We start from the raw sequence: 14147 nt of genomic DNA on the forward strand, positions 1-14147 counted from the left end.
GGTCAGTTGGGAAAGGAAAAAAGTTGGGCAGGGGGAGGAAAGGTATCTGGATGTTTTATTCTGGTTTCTTATTCTTGTAGTCCTGTTAATAAAGTTTCTGTATTCCTTTTAAGTTTTAAGCCTGTTTTGCCCTTCTCTGAATCAATCTCACAGCAAGAAATGAGTAAATGCCCTGGTGATTTTAGCCAGTGCTAAAACCCACCACACTGATAACTGGCTAACTGCTTAAAAAGGCCTGGTTTTTGCAATAAAGGGGCTCTCCTTTGCACCTGCCTGGGGATGCTGTGTCGCTTTGCTTCGTACAACCCAGTACTGTTAGAATAAGATGATGTGTAGTTAAAAGCAATTAACCTTCTGAATCTAGCAGTGTTCTTAGAAGTTGACCTAGAAAAAGGGGAACCAACCCATGGTTGCTTGCAGACCATTGAACTGGTGTACTCCAGTTGAGATGACCTACAGGACACTCCCTTGGAAAAAGGGGATTGGGAACTCTTTGTGGATGGGAGCAGCTTCGTGAAAAATTGGATCCAAAAAGCAGGGTATGCAGTGGAAACTCAGCATGAGGTAATAGAAGCCAAAGCCCTAACACATTGGCTCAGAAAGCAGAACTGATTGCACTGATAAGAGTGTTAGAGGTCACACAGGATAAAACACTAAATATTTGGACAGACTCAAAATTTGCTTTTGGAGTGGTCCATACCCCTGGAGCCATTTGGAAATAGAGGGCTGTTAACCTTTCAGAGATCCCTGGTGAAACATGGACAAATAATACAGAGATTGTTAGAGGGAGTGTAGTTACCTTTAAAGGGCGCAATAATACATTGTAAAGCTCATCAATTTGGAGACATCCTAGTAAATACTGGAAATTGTCTGGCTGATAAAGTGGCCAAGGAGGCTGCTGGTGGGAACACCCTATTAGCCTTACCCGAGAAATATCAGCATTTGGACAAGGAGGTTGCCGATTCTCAGGCTGAAGAAGAGAAATTGGAAAAATTGTTAGATGCTGAAAAGAGTCCTGAAGGACAGTGGATAAAACCCAGCAAACAGGTAGTAATTCCCCAACATCTTATAAGGAAAATCACAGAGGAACAACATAAGTTAACTCATTGGGAAATAGAGTCTGTGGGTGAAGCAGGGAAGCCTCAAGTGTTGAGTGTATGAATAACTGGTATAATGAAAAGCATTGTTAAAAAGTGCCAGACCTGTTTAAAGAACAATACACATCAAATTAGATGGCCTACACCTGGGACTGCTAAGAAAGGAAATTGTCCAGGAGACTATTGGCAAATAGACTTTGAAGAGCTTTCACATCAAAACGGGTACAGGTATTTATTGACACTGGTAGATACTTTTTCAGGATGGCCAGAAGCTTTCCCATGTCACACAAATAAAGATGGGGAGATGGTAAAGGTTTAGTTAAAGGAAATTATCCCGAGGTTTGGAATGCCAGTGGGAATGTCATCAGACAGAGGTTCGTACTTCATTGCTAATAGTTCAAAGCCCAGCTAAAATGTTAGGGGTGAAATGGAACTTTCACACCCCATGGCCAAGCAGGAAAGTAGAAAGGATGAATCAGAGTATAAAGAGACAAATTAGCAAGGTTTGACAGGAATCATATTTTAAAAGGCCAGACACCCTTCCCTTGGCCTTACTGAGGGTATGAATTAGAACTACATTCAAAGAAAAGGTGAACCCATAGGAAATACTGTACAAGCGACCATATCAGGTTACAGAAAGCAAAGGGAATATCCAAATCAGTGGGGATCAGAGTCTAACAGAATACACTATATCCCCAGGGAAGGTGTTGTTTTCTCTCCACAGATATGCTCTGCTGGAAGCACCCAGAACATTGGACATATCAGTCCATCCTTACCAACCTGGAGACTGGGTGTACCTCAAAACCTGGACTGAAAAACCTCTCCAACAAAAGTGGAAGGAACCATATTAAGTGCTGCTAATTGCTGTGAAGGTGCAAGGAGTAGATTTGTGGATCTACTACAGTGAAATCAAGCCATTGCCAGCACCAGAAAGGACTGCTGAAGCCATGGAACCTGTGTACCTCAAGTTAACCAAACATAAATTTTGTTGATTGTAGTTTTGTGGACTGGAATAACAAGGGTTAATGCCAATGGTCTTCAGCCCATGTTACCTCAGTGAGAGGAAGACAGAAACATCTGGACATTATTGGCAAGGAAAGTGATGAATTCATCCTCCTTCTGCATAAGTGCACCTTCTTTGTGGGATTTCCAACTTCTTTAGAAATACTGAAAAATGTCACCATGTTACAAAACTTTAAAACAGAAGTTTTACAAAACTTTAAAACAAAAGTTTTACAAAACTCTCACCAAAAACTAGGAAATAAACTCTCCAACCAATTTGTTTGGTTAGAAAGCTGACATTATGTCTTGGGTTGCAATGCAAGATGTAGCCAAAAGCATATATTCTATTACTATCTGTTGAAATCAGGTGGGGCAGTTTTCTTTATCTCTTCCAAGACCCATCCTCCCTCTCCAAGGGGATATCTTCTGTTATTGGGCCATTGAGTCTCATTACATAACTGATAAAATTACATCATCCCATTGTGAGATGCTCCATCCAGGGGGAGGAGCCAAGCATCTAAACATGTATATTCTCCACTGAATTTTCAGAGCGGAGAGACTGGACCAATCTATACCACCGGACCTTCAGAGGAAAACTATGCCTTTTACAAGATCATTACTTCAACAGAACCACATCTGTCACTCCAGGAGGACTGCAACCACCACTTAATTGGACTGCTACCAACACCCTGACTAACAGGGTGTCAGGTTGTATTCTGTCAGTGGATTCTTTTTTTTGTTGGTTTTCTCTTTTTGTACTACTGCATTTTTATTTTAATTTTTCTAGTAAAGAACTGTTATTCCTATTCCCATATCTTTGCCTGAGAGACCCTTGATTTCAAGATTATAATAATTCGGAGGGGGGAGGGTTTACATTTTTCCATTTCAAGGGAGGTTTCTGCCTTCCTTAGCAGGAACCTGTCTTTTCAAGCCAAGACACATTATTAACTGCACTGGATGCATGGGGATTTCTCTTCAAAGCATGTGTAAGCAGCAACCGAACAGGCCTGCTTATATAATGAAACTAATACATATTCATCACATTTCTATTACATATTCATTACATTTCCTGAATACATGCATATATGCTAATTATTTATGTGAACTTATTTGTATATGAGTAGGGGCCTTTGGAGGGTCTTTGGTGGTCATTTGGGAACATCCCATTCCTCAAAATCCCTTTAATGGTCCCGGATCTTTCTGATGAATCTTTTCTTGAGAGTATCTCAAATATGTGGTCAGGTTATGATGCATTTTTCTTACCATTCTTTGCTCTGGCACTCTATCTCTGTTCTCGAAACTAAGACATCTGCCACTACATATTAATCACTAATATAAGTAAACAAGGAAGCATTAGCTAGCACAAGACTATTAGTCACAAATATAGGGAGGTAACACAAGACCACATAATCTCTGGCATTTGTACTAAGCACTGCATGGTACCAAACTAAGCATTAACCATGGATATAAGGATCATATACAATTGTGCTTGTAGGGGGTTGACCTTGGCTCAGTGCCAGGTGCCCACTAAGTTGCTCTATCATTCCCTTTCCCAGTGGAAGAGGGGAGAGAATAAGGTGGAGAACAACCATCAGGGTGAGAGAAGGCAGTTTTATTACAGAGAAAGGGAAGGGAAGGGAAGGGAAGGGAAGGGAAGGGAAGGGAAGGGAAGGGAAGGGAAGGGAGGGGAAGGGAAGGGAAGGGAAGGGAAGGGAAGGGAAGGGAAGGGAAGGGAAGGGAAGGGAAGGGAAGGGAAGGGAAGGGAAGGGAAGGGAAGGGAAGGGAAGGGAAGGAAGGGAAGGGAAGGGAAGGGAAAGGGAAGGGAAGGGAAGGGAAGGGAAGGGAAGGGAAGGGAAGGGAAGGGAAGGGAAGGGAAGGGAAGGGAAGGGAAGGGAAGGGAAGGGAAGGGAAGGGAAAGGGAAGGGAAGGGAAGGGAAGGGAAGGGAAGGGAAGGGAAGGGAAGGGAAGGGAAGGGAAGGGAAGGGAAGGGAAGGGAAGGGAAGGGAAGGGAAGGGAAGGGAAGGGAAGGGAAGGGAAGGGAAGGGAAGGGAAGGAAAGGGAAGGAAAGGAAAGGAAAGGAAAGGAAAGGAAAGGAAAGGAAAGGAAAGGAAAGGAAAGGAAAGGAAAGGAAAGGAAAGGAAAGGAAAGGAAAGGAAAGGAAAGGAAAGGAAAGGAAAGGAAAGGAAAGTCTTTTATCAATACCCATTCAGCTACTAATGCAAAGCACAGCACTGTAAGTGCTGTGAACTTTACGTCAGACCCAATACAGTGCTATAGCTAAAAGAATTTTCCAACATCTTCCCCTACTGCTGCATAGACTCTTTCTTAATGAAATATAACTTGTTCAGCAGCAATAGCAACCAAAGTGAGTAATATTTTTTTCTCAAACTTTCAAAGAAAGTTACTGACCTGAATTGAGGCCAGGATGGAAAATTACTATGACCAAAGCCCACTGTCTTGTGGGCCTATAAACAGCAGTCTAAAGTGGGAGCCTTTGAGCTTTCCCAGACTGCAGTGGGCTGCAACCAGCAACCTCCCACTGAGTGGAGCCTTTCAGAGTCAGCAAACTCAAATTTGCTATACTCGGAGGATTGCCAAATGATTACAGTGGATCCTTGGCTGATACTCCCGCTCCTCAAGGGTCAACCCTGCACCCGCTGAGAAGATGCAAAGGCATCTGAAGTGAGTATTTCACTGAATTAGATGGGAATTTTTAACAGGTGCCTTGTACAGTCTCTATGTCTGTGTGTGTGAGAGTGTGAATATGCTATAGCAAATGTACCAGGAATGCTGCTCTCCTAGATTCTCAAGTACATCAGATTTGTAAGTTAGGCCTGTGAGTTACTGTTGTGGTATAGTAAATTCTGCATGAATCTTTTGCTAAATTCTTTGACTTAAGTAATTGGTTAAGTTAAATGATGTTAAGTGCTGCTAAGTTTAAGTTAAATTAAGTGCTGTTGGGCCTTTAGACTTCATTCCTTTTTATCTTTACCCTTTCCTATCCTTTTGTCTGCCCCCCCCGCCCCCACACCAGCCTCCACGTAGATAGTTTTGGATTTATTTTGGTTTTGATTGATTGATTTTGGATTTTTGTTTGCTTTTTTCTCTGTGTGTTTTATCCATCTAGTAAGTTGTAGAGTGAACCTTGCCACAAACTTTGTCATGCTGTTGTTTTTATATGAAACTTGTTTTTGTTGATACCTTTGCCAGTGATTCTTTAAGTGACCTTAAAACACTCATTCACAACAGCTCCATACACTCCATCCCCTTCATTACACAGTCAGCTACCCCCTGCCTTACCTGCCCTGCCCATCCCTCCTAAGGAGCCTGTAACAGCCCAACATGGCAATGAACACCTTTTTGTAGGTAAAACACCTTCTCTTTTTGTATACTTTTGCTATCCACATTGCTGTTGTTATTGTGTGTGTCTTATTCCATTGTGTTGTGCTTTCTGTAAATTATCTCAAACAATAGTCTCTGCTTTTGTCCCTCCCTTACTGGGCAGAATGAGGGAAGGGGCGTGGCTTATTTGGAGTTTAACTTCTGGCTGGTGTTAAAACCAGGACACTCTCCAAATATGCATCAAGCAATCAATCACCTGCACTAACTTGCTCAGCAGTTCTGTCAGCAGTACCTGTCTGCATGTGTGTGGTAACACTTAATGTCAGTGATGTAGCATGCAGCAGGTAAATGTAGAAACAGAAGCCCCTCCTGTACCTGCAGATCTCAGTGCCTGCACCAGTAAGATTCTGAAGGACAGAATATACCTGAGATGCTCTATGTCCATTTGGTCACATTTTCCACAGCTAGTTTAAATGCCTTCCCTCTGCTGAGTCACATAACACATGTTGCCATTGGAAATAAGGAGAAGGAACCCAGGAGTCCAAATATTACTCCCAAATCTAGACCAATATAAGAGGCTTTTCTGTCATGGAAATCTCAGTGACGGAGATGTGAAATTGTTGTTATCACCTCCTCAGCCCAACAATGACAAGTTAGCCTGGTGTCATGGGGTGGCTTTACCTTTAAGGTGGGTTTGGGAGCTAAGGAAGTTGAAGCTGCTGGTGGCTGATGGGAGTCTTTCCTCCTGACCAATTATCAGTCACTTCTAAGAACTGACATCAGTTTTGACCATTAAAAAGTGAGATCAACTTGTGAACACCCCCTTAAGATGTACAGTCAAAGCTCTCTTGTTCTCTTTGTGTTTCCTGCTTCTGACAAGGTAACAAGGCTCTGTCTTGGCCTCCTCCCCCCCCCTCCAGGCCAGACAAGGCTGCAGAAGACGGGGCGGGGGGGGGGGGGGGGGGGGGAAGACAAACAGAGCCGGCCAGCTTGGCTTAGTTTGCAGTTTCTGCTGCTGGACTGAAACTTGACACCATGAACTCTTGCAGCTTTTCTAAGACTTTAATTCTTTTACTACCTGGATAAAACGTACAGATTACTCCTTTTTCCCAGAGAGACAGAGAGAGAGACAATCAACATGAAGAAGACATCATAAAACCACCAAAAACAGTGAGGTAAAGAGTTAAGTTTTAGATGGAGAAGAGAGAATAAGGAGATGCTTTATAAGTTGAAATATCTTTCTGTTAAAGCTATGGAGATGGACAATAGTGTTTTGAAAAGACTCCTTTCATTCATGACAGAGTATATTGGGAGGAATGGAGGGTTCAAAGTGTAGATTTTGAGCAAAAGAGAGAGTAATTGTGATACAGTGAGGTGCTAGAACAGAGTGAGGTGAAGATTTGAGGCTGTTTTGAGGCAATGAGAAAACTGTTTCCAGGGAAGCTCACAGAGACAAATGAAGAAGGCTTTTGCCTTTGAATAACTCATTCTTAAAATGGCATCCCTAGACTCATGGCCCATACACACCTCAGAGTGATGTGAAATGGGAGGAGTGAACTCTGATGACAGATTTCTGGGCAGCTGGCATCGGAGAAATAGAAAACTATAACAGAACTAGTTTTCTTGTGAGAAACTCCATAGATTAGCAGAAGAAGACTTCTGTTCTCTACAAAGGCTGATGAAAAGACTCTAGCAGGAATTGGGACTGTTTTAACCACCAAAGTTCCAAAGTTTTTTTTGTCTCTATGTTGTCACATGTACAAGAGAATGGTTAAGTAGTGGGGGATAAAAGGGTTTTCTGGAAGTTTATTCTGGTGTTTTTATTCTTGTAGTTTTGTTAATAAACTTTCTTTTATTCCTTTTAAATTTTAAGCCTGTTTTGCTCTTGTTCTAATCCATATCTCACAACAAGAAATAAGTAATTTTTTTAGTTACTGCTTTAAAACCACAACACCTGGTGAGGACACTGCTGTTTAGTTTGTCATGTGAGGGGAGAAATAGAGTTTTATAGGGCAGATGTCATAAGCAGTCAGTTACTAGACAGTGAACATAGACAATTTAATTGCCATTAGGTCGGAAGGCCGGAGAGGGGAAAGCCACTGAAGACATTGCTAACACTGTAAGACTTCTAGAGGAAAAATGTTACTGTGGAAACCTATACAGCTGTAAGTTACTACCAGAAAACTGATATGCATCTTCCTTCTGGAAAGCAAACTATGTTTAAGGTTTTTAAAACACCTTAGTAAGCTTGGGGCTGACAGTGGGCATGTTCTATACCGGTTTATTCCAAACACTGGATTTATGAGAGAGTACAGGTGTTGGGGTCAGAGGTATAGAATATGTGTCCTTATCTGTGATGCCTGGCTCTGACACCCAAGAGAGCACTGAGTTTCACATAACACCATGGAGACAACTTTAAAAGTTAAGTAGAGAAACTGGGAATGTGAGTGTGTAGGTTAGATAGAGTTTTCTTAAGTCGCTGGGTGAGAGAGTTTAAGCTATTTTAGAAAATAAGAGACAACATGGAGGATTTAAGGCGTTGTCCCTTTCTCCTTCTTCTTCCTTCTTCATCTTCTTCTTCTAAGGGTTTTTGGGTAATAATGAGTGATTGGATAGAAAATACCACAGTGCAGCACACAGGCGTCGGGTCATTGGGTCACTAAGAAAAAACTACTTACTTGGCACTTGTTAATTGGACAAATAGACATATAAAGAACCTTGAAGAGGTTCTTCATTAGCCATTTTGCACCTCTCTATCTTAGTGTATGTAGCTCCTTGTATTCTGTATATATGTAATATAGATAAGGAAAGAATAAACAACCAAGCCCAAACATGAGAAAACAGCCTCTCTTTCGTCAATCTCAGTCCTGGGGAAAAGAATCCACCAGTGTCACATCCCGACATACAGGTTCATGATATTTCTTTCACTAGATCTTACTGAAGACATTCTGATGACACCATTATCCACACAGGGGTATCCATGAACACAGTGATATCCCAAGTGTGCTGCTACCACTGAATGATACTTGGTAAATGCTTGAGGTGACATTCAAGTCAATCATAAGGATCTTTCTCAAGTAAACAAACATTTAAGCCAGAAATGTTATGTGAAAGAAAAAAAAGAGAGCAGATTTCCACAGCAATCTTCAGAATAGGAAAGGCTAACAAAGCACATAATCTCAGCTTTCTGACCTTAGCTTCTGAAAATCTAGAATAGTCAAATAGTAGCTTTCTTTGTCATGAGAAGCAACCAGGATAATATCCTTTCCCCAGAAGTCTTATATTTGTTTACTGAAGCAGAGTAATAAATGGTTTTCTGATCTTTTAATTTTTTGAGTTTTTGTTTTTTCTTGTTTTAAGAACTCCATGAAGAGGGAGGAAGATATTTATTTTTGTTGAAGTGAACTGTGCAAACCCAAAGATTCATCAGTGTAAGGCAATATTACTCCAGATACCTAAAAACTTATCTGTCTCCTTTCAACATGTGAAGTCTCTCATAAGAGTCCAAAAACTGATCTGAGATTCTTGCACACATCAAGCTGAGACCAATACAGATAACCATTCCACAGCTTGTGGAGTGCAGGATTTGATGAAAGAAGTGAGCGGGCTGCTGTTGGTACAGTCTGCCTTGAAACAAGTCATTAAGATTGACCTTGGCTTCCTCTAGTAATTCATCAAGTACCTATCAAGTGTCATTTGAGGTAAAGGAAGGGAAAATGGGAGGAATGACAGGAAACCTCTCGCCATGGAAAAGACCTGCAAAAGAAAGTCCAGAGGAGGGATATATATAGATGATTAGAGGGATGAAACACCTCTCCTATCAGGAAATGCTGAGAGAGTTGGGGCTGTTGAGTCCGGAGAAGAGAAGGATCTGGGGAGACCTCATTGCTGCCTTTCAGTACTTGAAGTGGGCTTATAAGAAGGATGGGGACAGACTTTAGTAGAGCCTGTAACAGTAGGACAAGGGCTGATGGTTTTAACCTGAAAGTGAGTAGATTCAAACTAGATACAAGGAAGAAGTTTTTTTAAATCAAGGTAGCAAAACACTGGCATAGGTTGCCCAGAGAGGTGGTGGATGCCCCATCCCTGGAAATATTCACAGTAAGGTTGGACAGGGCTCTGAACAACCTGATCTAGTTGAAGATGTCCCTGCTGATTGCAAGGGGGTTGGACTAGATGACCTTTAAAGGTCCCTTGCAACCCAAACTATTCTATGATACTATTATTTCTGGCAAGCAGAATAATTTTGCTCTCTAGCCATCCCTACATATACTCCCAAACCCATTGCATTGGTCCTTTCTTACCCCTGAACAGAGGAATGCCTTGCAGCCAGCTGCTCCAAGCTCTCTCTTCTACTCAAATGGCACAAAGGGACTGCACAGATCCTTGCTTTGTATTTACCAGTTAACTGTCCTTTACATCAGAAAACAGAATCAAAAAAATCTAGACAAAGCCCAAAGAGGGTCTTTGAGAGGCTACTCAGTGACTTAAAGAACTGTACCCACCAACACAGGGTCAAATTCCTGTCTTCTACTGTAGCAATAATGAACGAAGGAAATACCTGAAGGCCCAACTCCAGAGAAACTTTCAGAAGAGTGATGTTTGGCAAGGTGTCCATGAGCGTTGCTATTTTAAATGCATCCTGGGCAAGTTTGAAGATGTGTGATGAGGAGTGGATATTTTTCTGAATGGATTCTAACACTGTTTCCAGCCTCTGAACATCACCTGCAAGGTGTAAACAGAATCACCAAATCAGAACAAGCTTCCAAAACATACAGAAATGCATTATAATTGAACTTGCCTTTGCTACAAAATAGTACAATGTTTCAGTTATGCACATTTTGATTTTATAAACTTTCCATAATGAAATTACATGAACAACAGATATAAGACCACAAATTCATCTAGTGCCTGATTGTGTTAGTGTAGTACATGGCCAAAAGTCATCCTGATCTGTGAATTTTAGAAGTGATTTGTCTACTCCTGGGTTTCACAGTCTATATTGTGTCAGAAGAACAAAAAGCTGTCTCATCAGCCTCAAATCAAGCCCATCTGGCTATTATCTAGCTAGTTTAACCACTTTTCTAGAAAATTAAGTGACAAGTTTAAGTCAGTTCAGTTTTTCCCATTTCAAGCTCCTGTCAGACTGCAATTTGAATTCCTAAACACAAGTTTTATAATCTGTTTATTTTATGAAAGAGTAAAAGCATACACTTAGTTGAGTACGTAATTGACAGCAATGTACCTTTGGCTGCTGTCAGCATGGTAGATGCCAGCTCACACTGCTGGGATTCAATGTGACTTAGGGTGAACCAGCGAGGATACCGGTTTGGAACAACTGACGCAATGTGGTGTGGACGGGATGTATCTCCTAAAGGAGCCATAGATTCCAATACTAGCAACCTGGAATAAGAAAGAAATACTCTTTCATCAAATCATTATTATATTAGGTTACTCATAGGTAAAACTAAAGCTGCAAGAACACTTGACCTTGCTTATTAAATGTGCAGTTTTGGGTATAAAGATATTGGAAAACCACTTATTTTCTTGGGGAATCTTAAAAGTCCATTTGTCAAACTTGCCTACATCAGCAGGCATCTGTAAGAATTCACAGGACAATTAAGCCATTGTGCTAGTTTTGGCTGAGAAAGGGTGAATTTTCTTCATGGTGGCTAGTATGGGGCTATGTTTTGGATTTGTGGCCTTTGCTGCTCTTTGCACTGCCAAGCTGGCGAGGAGGCTGGAGGTGCATGGGAAGTTGGGAGGAGACACAGCCGGGACAGGTGACCCAAACTGATCAAAGGGATATTTCAGACCGTATGGCCTCATACTCATTATATAAAGTGAGAGGAAGAAGGAGGAAGGGGATGAGATGCTTGGAGTGATGGCGTTTGTCTTCCCAAGTCACTGTTGTGTGTCATGAGCCCTGCTTTCCTGGAGATGGTTGAACACCTGACTACCCATGGGAAGCTGTGGCAGCGTGCCTCAGGGGAGACAAAGAGTTACATTGTCCCACCCCAAACCCCTTGTGAAGGGCAGCCCAGGTGTTCTGATTGGGTTTGAGTCCCTGGGGGGGTTCTCCCTTGTTGTGTTTCTAGTGGTCCCTGACCCTGAACTCTACCCTCGGGTGGAAACCCACAAAAGTTCTGTCTCTCAAGAACCCCTGCTCGGCCTCTGTTCGGGGCTCTCTGTTCTGGACCTGAGTTTGTTCCCATGCTGAATAAATGGTTTCATGAACCGGGAGCCCATCTTGTTGGTGTTCCATGCTGGTCCCCAGCATCCTGCGGCTTCTTTGGACGTGATCCTGAGGTTGCTGACTGCAACATATGGTGAGAGAATGCGTGGCATCCAGTGAAGCAGCAAGAGAACAGCAGGACCCGGCTCCATGGACACCCTGTAAGTCCCCGGCTAATGGCTTGAGAGCCGGCGAGACCCCGCCTTAGAGAGGAGGACTCGAGAGTACCTGGCAGGAAGGCTTGGTTGAGAGTGCCTCGGGCATGGGGGAAGAAAAGGGCTTACGGAAGTGGGGGAGTCGCGAGACCAGAACGCTGGGACAAACATCTAACATCACCCAACGAGACGTATTATGGACGGTTTTGTTTTTTTTTATATACATGGGAAGGACCTTTATGGACGATTATGGACGATATTAATATTATGGACGATTATGGACGGTATGGTTCTTTCTGTGGACTATTTTTTGTTTTCTGTGAAGTTCCTCATTTTTTGGTGTATACCTCCCTGTACCTTCCCCTCTCCTATGTTCCTAAGGGCAGGACAAAGGGTGAAAAAAGCCAAGATGGCTCGGGGCTGCTGCTGTCTCCCCGTCACCCCTGTGTCTTTCTGCCATCCCATCCCCTGTTTTCCTGAAGGCAGGCAGGGGATGGAGAACATCCAGAGTGATGCGGGTCTGCTGCCATCTGCCCGCCGTTCCGTGTCCTACTTCACCCCGTCTTTCCATATTCCCCGTTCCCGGTCCGGGAAAGTCCGTCCCGGATTCCCCCCCTTCCCAAGATGGCGCCGGCCACGTGGCTTGGGATCCCTTGTTTCCCACCTTGCTCCTTCTTTTCCAGCCCCGAATCTTCCCTTCCCCCAGTAACTTCTGCTTCGGTCCCAGCCCTTTGTTTGGCTGTTCCACCCCTGGGGGCTGTGCCTTTTCCATCATGGGCAACACCTCCTCTGGGGAGATCGAAACTGTAACCTGATCTCCCAAAGCCAGCGTTTCACCAAGAACATCTAAAGTGGCGATGCCCACACCCACGAGACCAGAGCCGAAGCTGGAGATCGAAGAACTCTGCCCCTCGTGAGAGGAGATCTAAGAGCTGCACCCTTCCTGAAAGAAAATCCTAAACTGGAAGAGACTGAACTAAAAAACCATTGTATTTGTATTGAGTACCATCACTGTTTACCAAGATTTAAGTGTTTGTTTTTAATTTTGGTTTTTTTGTTTGTTTGTTTGCTTAATGTGTTTTGTTATTGAGTTTTTAGTGTCCCACAAAGCAAAGCAGGTGCTCTGTGGAGGAGGTGAGATTTTAAGGTGTATGTTTTGGAAACATTTTAAGCTCCTAATTAAATTGGAAAAAAAAAATAATAATAAAAAAGGAGCAGATGTGGCAGCGTGCCTCAGGGGAGACAAAGAGTTACATTGTCCCACCCCAAACCCCTTGTGAAGGGCAGCCCAGGTGTTCTGATTGGGTTTGAGTCCCTGGGGGTTTCTCCCTTGTGTTTCTAGTGGTCCCTGACCCTGAACTCCACCCTCAAGGGTGGAAACCCACAAAAGTTCTGTCTCTCAAGAACCCCTGCTCGGCCTCTGTTCGGGGCTCTCTGTTCTGGACCTGAGTTTGTTCCCATGCTGAATAAATGGTTTCATGAACCGGGAGCCCGTCTTGTTGGTGTTCTATGCTGGTCCCCAGAATCCTGCGGCTTCTTTGGATGTGATCCTGAGGTTGCTGATTGCAACAGGAAGCAGTGAATTAATTTCTTGCTTTGCTTTGCTTGTGTTCATGTGTTTTGCTTTACCTGTTAAACTGTCTTTATCTTAACACAGGAATTATTTTGCTTTTACCCTTAGGATTCTCTCCCTGATCCTGCTGGTGGGGGAATGAGCAAGCGACTGTGTGGGGCTTGGTGGCTGGCTGGGGTTAAACCATGACAGCCATTCACTAGCTAAGGCAGTAGAGACTTTCTGCATCATCCATAGAGTTGAAGCTTTTTTCCTCTGCCTTGTTTCAGTCTTTGAACCACAGTCCTCAGGAAGGAGAGTAGTTCTCCATCATACTGAGAACATGTAAGTATTTTCCAATATTTGGAATATACTTTCTTCACTTGCATATGCTCAAAGTAAGGGAGAAGGATATTCAACAAGTCATAAGGTATTTGACTTTGCAATAAATTCAGACATACCAAAAAAGACATTTTGCTGTTCAAATATGAAGCAATTTTAAAAGTCCTTAAACTGTAGTCTACCAATAATAATGTGAATGTTAATATGAAAAAGATACTTCCCTTTTGTTTTGTATCAAGAGTCAAATTTCTTCCCTAGTACTACTGAGACACCTCTATATAGCTTTATATATGTAAAAATAAAATACATATAAATTCCCCAGCTGATTTTTTCCAAGCACAGAGGGGGGAGAAAAAAAATGCATTATTAAATTGTTTCAACAAACAGGAAAAATCCTAACATAATGCAAAAAGGATTATTAG

The 14147-nt window shown here is 42.6% G+C and overlaps 1 protein-coding gene across 1 annotated transcript in view; it reads right to left on the bottom strand.

The window, feature by feature from the left end:
- The window catches only part of LOC148183361 (zinc finger SWIM domain-containing protein 6-like), a 262132-nt gene that overhangs the window by 36815 nt on the left and 211170 nt on the right, over nt 1-14147 (bottom strand). The window contains exons 11-12 of the mRNA XM_088061497.1: nt 10687-10844; nt 10003-10166 (exon numbers count right to left, since the gene is read on the bottom strand). Of these exons, the coding sequence (XP_087917623.1) occupies nt 10003-10166; nt 10687-10844 (322 nt within the window). The remainder of the gene's footprint in view (nt 1-10002; nt 10167-10686; nt 10845-14147) is intronic.

This window comes from Pseudopodoces humilis, chromosome 12 (assembly GCF_049639895.1).
Source record: "Pseudopodoces humilis isolate 2021_Gansu_Grassland_sample_001 chromosome 12, ASM4963989v1, whole genome shotgun sequence".
Classification (NCBI taxonomy): Eukaryota; Metazoa; Chordata; class Aves; order Passeriformes; family Paridae; genus Pseudopodoces; species Pseudopodoces humilis.